This window comes from Nerophis lumbriciformis, linkage group LG06, assembly GCF_033978685.3.
Source record: "Nerophis lumbriciformis linkage group LG06, RoL_Nlum_v2.1, whole genome shotgun sequence".
Lineage (NCBI taxonomy): Eukaryota > Metazoa > Chordata > Actinopteri > Syngnathiformes > Syngnathidae > Nerophis > Nerophis lumbriciformis.
In genome coordinates, this window is record NC_084553.2 from 3,441,025 (window position 1) to 3,452,975 (window position 11,951).

The 11,951-nt window shown below is 36.1% G+C and overlaps 1 protein-coding gene across 1 annotated transcript in view; it reads left to right on the plus strand.

The window, feature by feature from the left end:
- Nucleotides 1-10,667, plus strand: part of LOC133608429 (nuclear receptor subfamily 2 group F member 1-B-like) — a 35,231-nt gene extending 24,564 nt beyond the window's left edge. The window contains exon 3 of the mRNA XM_061963649.1: nt 8,659-10,667. Within this exon, the coding sequence (XP_061819633.1) occupies nt 8,659-8,933 (275 nt within the window). The 3' untranslated portion in view covers nt 8,934-10,667. The remainder of the gene's footprint in view (nt 1-8,658) is intronic.
- The last annotated feature ends 1,284 nt before the right edge of the window (nt 10,668-11,951 follow it).

Genomic DNA, 11,951 nt, shown 5'->3' on the forward strand with positions numbered 1-11,951 from the left:
AAATTCCTAAAAACTGCAGCGTCCTCCAGCCATAAAGGATCTTTGACTGAAGTTTTTGTAGCAGATTCCTAAAAACAGCAGAGTCCTCCTGTCATATAAAGGATCTTTGACCAACGTAAATCCCTAAAAAGAGCAGAGCTCTCCATTTCCTTAAACAATCGTTGACTCGCGTTTCTGCAGCACTTAAAAACAGTCGTATAGAGGATCTTTGACTCGTGTTTTTGTAGTAAATTCCAAAAACAGCAGTGCACTCCTGTCATTTAAAGGATCTTGGACTAAAGTTTTATAGCAGATTCTTAAAAACAGCAGAGTCCTGTCATTTAAAGGATCTTTGACTAAAGTTTCATAGCAGATTCTTAAAAACAGCAGAGTCCTGTCATTTAAAGGATCTTTGACTAAAGTTTTGTGTAAAATTCCTAAAAACTGCAGAGTCCTCCTGTCATATAAAGGATCTTTGACTAAAGTTTTAGTAGCAGATTCATAAAACAGCAGTGCACTCCTGTCATATAAATTATCTTTGACTAAAGTTTTGTATAAGATTCCTAAAAACTGCAGCGTCCTCTTTCCATAAAGGATCTCTGACTGAAGTTTTTGTAGCAGATTCCTCCTGTCATATAACGGATCTTTGACTAAAGTTTTAGTAGCAGATTCGTAAAAAACACCACAGTGCCTCTGTCATATGAAGGATCTCTGACTAAAGTTTTATAGCAAATTCTTAAAAACAGCAGAGTCCTGTCATTTAAAGGATCCTTGACTAAAGTTTTGTGTAAAATTCCTAAAAACTGCAGCGTCCTCCTGCCATAAAGGATCTTTAACTGAAGTTTTTGTAGCAGATTCCTATAAACAGCAGAGTCCTCCTGTCATATAAAGGATCTTTGACCAACTTAAATCCCTAAAAAGAGCAGAGCTCTCCATTTCCTTAAACAATCATTGACTCGCGTTTCTGCAGCACTTAAAAACAGTCATATAGAGGATCTTTGACTCGTGTTTTTGTAGTAAATTCCAAAAACAGCAATGCACTCCTGTCATTTAAAGAATCTTTGACTAAAGTTTTATAGCAGATTCTTAAAAACAGCAGAGTCCTCCTGTCATTTAAAGGATCTTTGACTAAAGTTTTAGTAGCAGATTCCTAAAAACAGTAAATAACTCCTGTCATTTAAAGGATCTTTGACTAAAGTTTTAGTAGCAGATTCCTAAAAACAGTAAATAACTCCTGTCATTTAAAGGATCTTTGACTAAAGTTTTAGTAGCAGATTCCTAAAAACAGCAGCGTCCTCCTGCCATAAAGGATCTTTGACTGAAGTTTTTGTAGCAGATTCCTAAAAACAGCAGAGTCCTCCTGTCATATAAAGAATATTTGACTAAAGTTTTAGTTGCAGATTAATAAAACAGCAAAATCCAGAGGATCCTTTAGTAATATATTTGTAGAAGATTCCTAAAACAGCAGTGCACTCCTGTCATATAAATGATCTTTGACTAAAGTTGTGTATAAGATTCCTAAAAACTGCAGCGTCATCTTTCCATAAAGGATCTTTGACTGAAGTTTTTGTAGCAGATTCCTAAAAAACACCACAGTGCCTCTGTCATATGAAGGATCTCTGACTAAAGTTTTATAGCAGATTCTTAAAAACAGCAGAGTCCTGTCATTTAAAGGATCCTTGACTAAAGTTTTGTGTAAAATTCCTAAAAACTGCAGCATCCTCCAGCCATAAAGGATCTTTGACTGAAGTTTTTGTAGCAGATTCCTAAAAACAGCAGAGTCCTCCTGTCATATAAAGGATCTTTGACTAAAGTTTTAGTAGCAGATTCGTAAAAAAACACCACAGTGCCTCTGTCATATGAAGGATCTCTGACTAAAGTTTTATAGCAGATTCTTAAAAACAGCAGAGTCCTGTCATTTAAAGGATCCTTGACTAAAGTTTTGTGTAAAATTCCTAAAAACTGCAGCCTCCTCTAGCCATAAAGAATCTTTGACTGAAGTTTTTGTAGCAGATTCCTATAAACAGCAGAGTCCTCCTGTCATATAAAGGATCTTTGACGAACGTAAATCCCTAAAAGAGCTCTCCATTTCCTTAAACAATCGTTGACTCGCGTTTCTGCAGCACTTAAAAACAGTCATATAGAGGATCTTTGACTCGTGTTTTTGTAGTAAATTCCAAAAACAGCAGTGCACTCCTGTCATTTAAAGGATCTTTGACTAAAGTTGTATAGCAGATTCTCAAAAACAGCAGAGTCCTCCTGTCATTTAAAGGATCTTTGACTAAAGTTTTAGCAGCAGATTCCCAAAAACAGCTGAGTCCTCCTGTCATTTAAAGGATCTTTGACTAAAGTTTTAGTAGCAGATTCCTAAAAACAGTAAATAACTCCTGTCATATAAAGGATCTTTGACTAAAGTTTTAGTAGCAGATTCGTAAAAAAACACCACAGTGCCTCTGTCATATGAAGGATCTCTGACTAAAGTTGTATAGCAGATTCTTAAAAACAGCAGAGTCCTGTCATTTAAAGGATCCTTGACTAAAGTTTTGTGTAAAATTCCTAAAAACTGCAGCGTCCTCCAGCCATAAAGGATCTTTGACTGAAGTTTTTGTAGCAGATTCCTATAAACAGCAGAGTCCTCCTGTCATATAAAGGATCTTTGACTAAAGTTTTAGTAGCAGATTCATAAAACAGCAGTGCACTCCTGTCATATAAATGATCTTTGACTAAAGTTTTGTATAAGATTCCTAAAAACTGCAGCGTCGTTTTGCCATAAAGGATCTTTGACTGAAGTTTTTGTAGCAGATTCCTAAAAACAGCAGAGTCCTCCTGTCATATAAAGGATCTTTGACTGAAGTTTTTGTAGCAGATTCCTATAAACAGCAGAGTCCTCATGTCATATAAAGGATCTTTGACCAACGTAAAATCCCTAAAAAGAGCAGAGCTCTCCATTTCCTTAAACAATCGTTGACTCGCGTTTCTGCAGCACTTAAAAACAGTCATATAGAGGATCTTTGATTCGTGTTTTTGTAGTAAATTCCAAAAACAGCAGTGCACTCCTGTCATTTAAAGGATCTTTGACTAAAGTTTTAGTAGCAGATTCCTAAAAACAGTAAATAACTCCTGTCATATAGAGGATCTTTGACTAAAGTTTTAGTAGCAGATTCCTAAAAACAGTAAATAACTCCTGTCATATAAAGGATCTTTGACTAAAGTTTTAGTAGCAGATTCCTAAAAACAGTAAATAACTCCTGTCATATAGAGGATCTTTGACTAAAGTTTTAGTAGCAGATTCCTAAAAACAGTAAATAACTCCTGTCATATAAAGGATCTTTGACTAAAGTTTTAGTAGCAGATTCCTAAAAACAGTAATTAACTCCTGTCATATAGAGGATCTTTGACTAAAGTTTTAGTAGCAGATTCCTAAAAACAGTAAATAACTCCTGTCATATAAAGGATCTTTGACTAAAGTTTTAGTAGCAGATTCCTAAAAACAGTAAATAACTCCTGTCATATAAAGGATCTTTGACTAAAGTTTTAGTAGCAGATTCCTAAAAACAGTAAATAACTCCTGTCATATAAAGGATCTTTGACTAAAGTTTTAGTAGCAGATTCCTAAAAACAGTAAATAACTCCTGTCATATAGAGGATCTTTGACTAAAGTTTTAGTAGCAGATTCCTAAAAACAGTAAATAACTCCTGTCATATAAAGGATCTTTGACTAAAGTTTTAGTAGCAGATTCCTAAAAACAGTAAATAACTCCTGTCATATAAAGGATCTTTGACTAAAGTTTTAGTAGCAGATTCCTAAAAACAGTAAATAACTCCTGTCATATAGAGGATCTTTGACTAAAGTTTTAGTAGCAGATTCCTAAAAACAGTAAATAACTCCTGTCATATAGAGGATCTTTGACTAAAGTTTTAGTAGCAGATTCCTAAAAACAGTAAATAACTCCTGTCATATAAAGGATCTTTGACTAAAGTTTTAGTAGCAGATTCCTAAAAACAGTAAATAACTCCTGTCATATAAAGGATCTTTGACTAAAGTTTTAGTAGCAGATTCCTAAAAACAGTAAATAACTCCTGTCATATAGAGGATCTTTGACTAAAGTTTTAGTAGCAGATTCCTAAAAACAGTAAATAACTCCTGTCATATAGAGGATCTTTGACTAAAGTTTTAGTAGCAGATTCCTAAAAACAGTAAATAACTCCTGTCATATAAAGGATCTTTGACTAAAGTTTTAGTAGCAGATTCCTAAAAACAGTAAATAACTCCTGTCATATAAAGGATCTTTGACTAAAGTTTTAGTAGCAGATTCCTAAAAACAGTAAATAACTCCTGTCATATAGAGGATCTTTGACTAAAGTTTTAGTAGCAGATTGCTAAAAACAGTAAATAACTCCTGTCATATAAAGGATCTTTGACTAAAGTTTTAGTAGCAGATTCCTAAAAACAGTAAATAACTCCTGTCATATAGAGGATCTTTGACTAAAGTTTTAGTAGCAGATTCCTAAAAACAGTAAATAACTCCTGTCATATAAAGGATCTTTGACTAAAGTTTTAGTAGCAGATTCCTAAAAACAGTAAATAACTCCTGTCATATAAAGGATCTTTGACTAAAGTTTTAGTAGCAGATTCCTAAAAACAGTAAATAACTCCTGTCATATAGAGGATCTTTGACTAAAGTTTTAGTAGCAGATTCCTAAAAACAGTAAATAACTCCTGTCATATAAAGGATCTTTGACTAAAGTTTTAGTAGCAGATTCCTAAAAACAGTAAATAACTCCTGTCATATAGAGGATCTTTGACTAAAGTTTTAGTAGCAGATTCCTAAAAACAGTAAATAACTCCTGTCATATAGAGGATTTTTGACTAAAGTTTTAGTAGCAGATTCCTAAAAACAGTAAATAACTCCTGTCATATAAAGGATCTTTGACTAAAGTTTTAGTAGCAGATTCCTAAAAAACAGTAAATAACTCCTGTCATATAAAGGATCTTTGACTAAAGTTTTAGTAGCAGATTCCTAAAAACAGTAAATAACTCCTGTCATATAAAGGATCTTTGACTAAAGTTTTAGTAGCAGATTCCTAAAAACAGTAAATAACTCCTGTCATATAGAGGATCTTTGACTAAAGTTTTAGTAGCAGATTCCTAAAAACAGTAAATAACTCCTGTCATATAAAGGATCTTTGGCTAAAGTTTTAGTAGCAGATTCCTAAAAACAGTAAATAACTCCTGTCATATAAAGGATCTTTGACTAAAGTTTTAGTAGCAGATTCCTAAAAACAGTAAATAACTCCTGTCATATAAAGGATCTTTGACTAAAGTTTTAGTAGCAGATTCCTAAAAACAGTAAATAACTCCTGTCATATAAAGGATCTTTGACTAAAGTTTTAGTAGCAGATTCATTAAAAAAAAACACCACAGTGCCTCTGTCATATGAAGGATCTCTGACTTAAGTCGTTATAGCAGACTAATCAAACAGCAGAGGATCCTTTAGTAATATATTTGTAGAAGATTCCTAAAACAGCAGTGCACTCCTGTCGTATAAAGGATCTTTGACTAAAGTTTTAGTAGCAGATTCCTAAAAACAGTAAATAACTCCTGTCATATAAAGGATCTTTGACTAATGTTTTAGTAGCAGATTCATAAAATAACACCACAGTGCCTCTGTCATATGAAGGATCTCTGACTAAAGTTTTATCGCAGATTCTTAAAAACAGCAGAGTCCTGTCATTTAAAGGATCCTTGACTAAAGTTTTGTGTAAAATTCCTAAAAACTGCAGCGTCCTCCAGCCATAAAGGATCTTTGACTGAAGTTTTTGTAGCAGATTCCTATAAACAGCAGAGTCCTCCTGTCATATAAAGGATCTTTGACCAACGTAAATCCCTAAAAAGAGCAGAGCTCTCCATTTCCTTAAACAATCTTTGACTCGTGTTTCTGCAGCACTTAAAAACAGTCATATAGAGGATCTTTGACTCGTGTTTTTGTAGTAAATTCCAAAAACAGCAGTGCACTCCTGTCATTTAAAGGATCTTTGACTAAAGTTTTATAGCAGATTCTTAAAAACAGCAGAGTCCTGTCATTTAAAGGATCCTTGACTAAAGTTGTGTGTAAAATTCCTAAAAACTGCAGCATCCTCCAGCCATAAAGCATCTTTGACTGAAGTTTTTGTAGCAGATTCCTAAAAACAGCAGAGTCCTCCTGTCATATAAAGGATCTTTGACTAAAGTTTTAGTAGCAGATTCGTAAAAAACACCACAGTGCCTCTGTCATATGAAGGATCTCTGACTAAAGTTTTATAGCAGATTCTTAAAAACAGCAGAGTCCTGTCATTTAAAGGATCCTTGACTAAAGTTTTGTGTAAAATTCCTAAAAACTGCAGCGTCCTCCAGCCATAAAGGATCTTTGACTGAAGTTTTTGTAGCAGATTCCTATAAACAGCAGAGTCCTCCTGTCATATAAAGGATCTTTGACCAACGTAAATCCCTAAAAAGAGCAGAGCTCTCCATGTCCTTAAACAATCTTTGACTCGCGTTTCTGCAGCACTTAAAAACAGTCATATAAAGGATCTTTGACTCATGCTTTTGTAGTAAATTCCAAAAACAGCAGTGCACTCCTGTCATTTAAAGGATCTTTGACTAAAGTTTTATAGCAGATTCTTAAAAACAGCAGAGTCCTGTCATTTAAAGGATCTTTGACTAAAGTTTTGTGTAAAATTCCTAAAAACTGCAGCGTCCTCCTGCCATAAAGGATCTTTGACTGAAGTTTTTGTAGCAGATTCCTAAAAACAGCAGAGTCCTCCTGTCATATAAAGGATATTTGACTAAAGTTTTAGTAGCAGATTCATAAAACAGCAGAATCCGGAGGATCCTTTAGTAATATATTTGTAGAAGATTCCTAAAACAGCAGTGCACTCCTGTCATATAAAGGATCTTTGACTAGAGGATCCTTTAGTAATATATTTGTAGAAGATTCCTAAAACAGCAGTGCACTCCTGTCATATAAATGATCTTTTTAACCTCCTCCAACCTCCGAGGACAAAGCTACAAACAATGGGTGACCGGGCTTTCTGCAGTCTGTGGAACGCTCTCCCTGACCACCTGAGGGCACCACAGACTGTGGATGCTTTTAAAAAAGGCTTAAAAACCCTTCTTTTTAAAAAAAAACTTTTTTTTTTTTTTTAGATATATGCATACTAGTTTTAGCTATTTTGCTGTTCTAGTTTTAATTTGTATTTATGTTTTTAATTGTATTTATTTTTTAATACACTGTAGCACTTTGAGGTTGTTTACTCAATGTAAAGTGCTTTTTACAAATAACATTTATTAGGGCCCGCATGGCCCATTGCATAAGGACCTATTGAATTTCTAAGGTTTTATTATTATTATTATTATTATTCTTCCGCAACTTTGCGCTGTAATTTGACCCCCTTAGCATGCTTCAAAACTCACCAAATTTTACACACACATCAGTAATAAACGGCAAAACTTTTTAACAAAAAACCAAACCCCAAAACTCAAAATTGCGCTCTAGCGCCCCCTAGGAAAAAAAATAACTAGACTGCCTGTAACTCCCACTAGGAAGGTCGGAGAGACATGAAACAAAAACTTTTATGTAGGTCTGACTTACACCTAGATTTCATAATAGTATATTCTCGGGCAAAAATCAACAGGAAGTTGGCTATTCCCCCTTCAAGACAAAAAAGTACTAAAAACAGTAACTTTTGCCTCTTTGAGCTGTAATTTGACCCCCTTAACACGCTTCAAAACTCACCAAACTGAACGCACACATCAGGACTGGCAAACATTGCGATCTAAAAAAAAAAACCTAACCCCAAATCTCAAAATTGCGCTCTACTGCAATTTTTTAATAAAACGCAAAAAAAACCTGCTCCTCGGAAGAAAAAAATGACAAAACTGCCTGTAACTCCCACTGGGAAGGTCGGAGAGACATGAAACAAAAACCTCTATGTAGGTCTCACTTAGACCTACATTTCATAAATTGACAACCCCCAGCAAAAATCAACAGGAAGTTTGCTATTCCCCCTTCAAAACAATTTTTTTTGTAAAAACCGGTCACCTTCCTTCAAAAACTGCTCCGGTTTTGATTTTATGACCCTTCAAAGACCCGCTGCGCTGATGCTGCTGCGCTGCTGTTTTTTTAAGATGGCTGCTTAAAAGCAGGAAGCACCAACGTGCCCACACAATGCAGACAAGGTAGGTACACTACACAAAAGTCTTGGGACACTTCGGACTAAAACTGAACAAAAGTATTGGGACACTTAGGACTAGCACCTGCCAAATACGCGGGCCCGACCAATGCTGCTTGCAGCTTTAATTATTATTATTATTTAACTAAAGTTTTTGTAGCAGATTCCTTTCTAATCAGTAGAACACTCCTGTTATATAAAAGATCTTTGCATAATGTTTTTGCAGCGTGGACAAAACTTTTTTTTAACAAATTCCCCCCCAAAAAAGGCACAGCACTCCTGTCTTATAGACAATCTTGGAATGGTGTTTCTTAGTAGATACTTCAAAACTGCAAAGTCCTTTGAGTAACGCTTTTTTTTTTTTCCTGACTTAAATTTTGTATCCGATTCCTAAAAACAGTAAATAACTCCTGTCATATAGAGGATCTTTGGAGCGACTTCTTTTGTGACGCGTGTTCTTCCCGGCAGACGCCTGCGGGCTGTCGGACGTGAGCCATGTGGAGGGTCTGCAGGAGAAGTCCCAGTGCGCCCTGGAGGAGTACGTCAGGAGCCAGTACCCCAACCAGCCCACCCGCTTCGGCAAGCTGCTGCTTCGCCTACCGTCTCTGCGCTCCGTCTCGTCCTCCGTCATCGAGCAGCTCTTCTTCGTGCGCCTGGTGGGCAAGACCCCCATCGAGACCCTGATCCGGGACATGCTGCTGTCGGGGAGCAGCTTCAACTGGCCTTACATGCCCATGCAGTAAGGGAGGTTTTCAACCTTTTTACTGGCAACCTTTGCTTTCTGCCAGACTATTGAGATTATTGTGGACATTTTTGCCGTGTGGAATAACAAACAATATTTATTGTGTGAATATTTATCACGTTTACTACGTTTTTTATCGACGGAAAAAAAGGCAGCAGGGCTTTTTTTCCCCTTTTTGTGTTTTGTTTTTGTGATGCTTTTATACTTGCACTTTTTTGGGGATAAAAAAGGAACATTTAACGCAAACGCCCAGGAAAAGCACACTAAAGCGTCAACAACAACAACAACAAGAAGACACTGCATGAGTCATGGATGAACATATGCCACAGTAAAGTCATTACTTGATCATTTATTATATTTCCCTCCGCTCTTTCCAGGCCCGGCCCTAACCAATCTGGCGCCCTAGGCAAGATTTTAGGTGGCGCCCCCCCACATCGGCAGTGAAGTGTATATACTCACAAGAAACCGAATAGCTTTGTCTTTGACCTTTTTTTTTTTACTTACAACTATACCTAATATATAAAGGGGTGGAAAAGTGACTATTACCTGCAGGGCAAACATTAGCTAACCAGAAGGCAATAACAATGTAAACAAAAAACAGCTGCTTAAAAGATCTAATACAAATGTCCCTGAGGAATGTAAGGTGGGAGTACTGTAATTACCTAACGTTACATTATTATTTTCCATAACAATTTAGCCCCCTCCACAATATTAACCCGACGTTAAAACAGAACTAGCTATTTATTGATTAGCAATTGCCGAATCATGTGACATTAGCTTAATGCTAAAAAGCTGGGTTACTATCACATTCTGTAACAGACAAATAATTTCATGTTCGGCTCACCTACCTGCTACCTCTGTCTTTTCTCGTTTCTCCTCCTCTTCTTTTCTCTTTTTTCTTCCCTGGGCACCTGACAGTTTTGGCCGTTTTGACATCTTGTGTTGATTTTTTGATGTGGTGACGTCCACAAAGAGTCATGATACGGGAAGGGAGGGGGCGCACCGTGCGGGGGGTAATGTTGTAACAAATAATATTTCTATTAAATAGGCTTTACTTTGCATTTTAATTAACGTGGGATTATTTTTTGTATTTAGAAATAATAGTACCAACTTTTTCTTTTTTCTTTTTTTTTCTCCAACATTATACGGCCTATGCCACGGGCCGGCCCTGGCTCTTTCCGTGACCTGTAAAGAACATTTTAATAAAAAAAAAAAAATGTTCTTTATGCGTTTAAATTTGTAGGGGGGAAAAAAAATGCAAATTGTATTATTTTTTTATTACTAAAATGTATTTCTTAGCCAATTCTAATTTAAATCAATATAATTATTGTAGGTTTATTTTTTTTGTAGTAAAATTACTTCATGAAAATTGACCAATCATTACTATTAATCTTTCCAGGAATGAGTAAGATACAGTTTTATTTGGTATTATGAAAAAAAAGAACCTATCATAATTATTATTGACGTACATTTAAAAATATCAACGCATCAAAGACTTCAGCAATAAATACAAGTTATGACATTACTGCTCGTGCATTACCCAGGTGTGTGTGTGTGTGTGTGTGTGTGTGTGTGTGTCCTAACAATATTGGCACTGTGTTAAATTATAACTCCAGATTTATACAAAACAATAATAAATGTATTTGATTGTTTTTGACATGTGTCAGCACTGATGTTTACGTGTGTGTGTCGTCTTTAATTAAGAGTGCTTTTTAAAAAAAAAAACGTCATAATGTGTGTATAGGGTTAAACAAGTACTTTTTAACTTCCCCTCTATTACTTCTACTCAAACTAATTGATGTGTTTTTATTTTATTTTATTTCGTTGTATCAGTGGTTAATACACATATATATATATATATATATATATATATATATATATATATATATATATATATATATATATATATATATATGTATGTGTGGGGAAAAAAATCACAAGACTATTTCATCTCTACAGGCCTGTTTCATGAGGGGGGGTTTCCCTCAATCATCAGGAGATTTTAATGGGAGCATTCACATACCATGGTTTATATAGGGCACAGAGTGGGTGGGTACAGGCTGGCGTGGGGGCGTGGTGATTGGCTCATGTGTTACCTAGGAGGTGTTTCCGTCTGTGGCGGCATGCTGTTACAATTTCGCTGCGCTTGTTGAGGGATGACAGGTCTGGACGGTAAATAATAAACAGTTTCTCTTTCAAGCATAGGTTGCATCTTTTATTACCACTATTGTAAGGTGTGCTGGATGCAAGAATTTGCCATGTTATTGAATATTCAACATTATTGTCTTTGAGGTCCCAAATGTGTTTGCTGAGTTCTGTGGTATTTCGCAGGTTTTTGTTCCTGAAAGAAGCCTTGTGATTGTTCCATCTGGTTTTGAATTCTCCCTCGGTTAATCCTACATATGTGTCGGATGTGTTAATGTCCTTGCGTAATACCTTAGATTGGTAGACAACTGATGTTTGTAAGCACCCCCCGTTGAGAGGGCAATCAGGTTTCTTTCGACAGTTACAGCCTTTGTTGGTTTTGGAGTCGCTCTGTCCGGGGGCCGACGGCTCATTTGCAATTGTTTTGTTGTGGTTTGAGATGATTTGTCGTATATTGTTCATGCAGCTGTAGCTCAATTTAATGTTGTTCTTGTTGAATACTTTTCTTAGGGTGTTGTCTTTGGGAAAGTGTTTGTCAATCAGATTGAGGAATTTGTGTCCAATGTTAGTTGAGACGTTTTTGCTGTATGGGGGGTTGTACCAGATGATGTCGTTTCGTTTTCTGTTCTTTTTTGGCTGGTTTCCTGGCGTGGGTTCATAGGTGAGGGTGAAATTGTATCCGCTTTCATCAAGGGCTTTTTGGTACGGGGGGGTTGCTTGGTCAAATTCAGCTTTGCTAGATGACAGCATCGATAGCCTTTTATTAAATCCGGTGGGTATTCTTTTCGTGGTGGTGGGTGGGTGGTTGCTGTCATGGTGCACGTATTGGAGTGTTGTGTTGGGTTTCGTGAATGGTTGGTAGCTGTTATTTCTC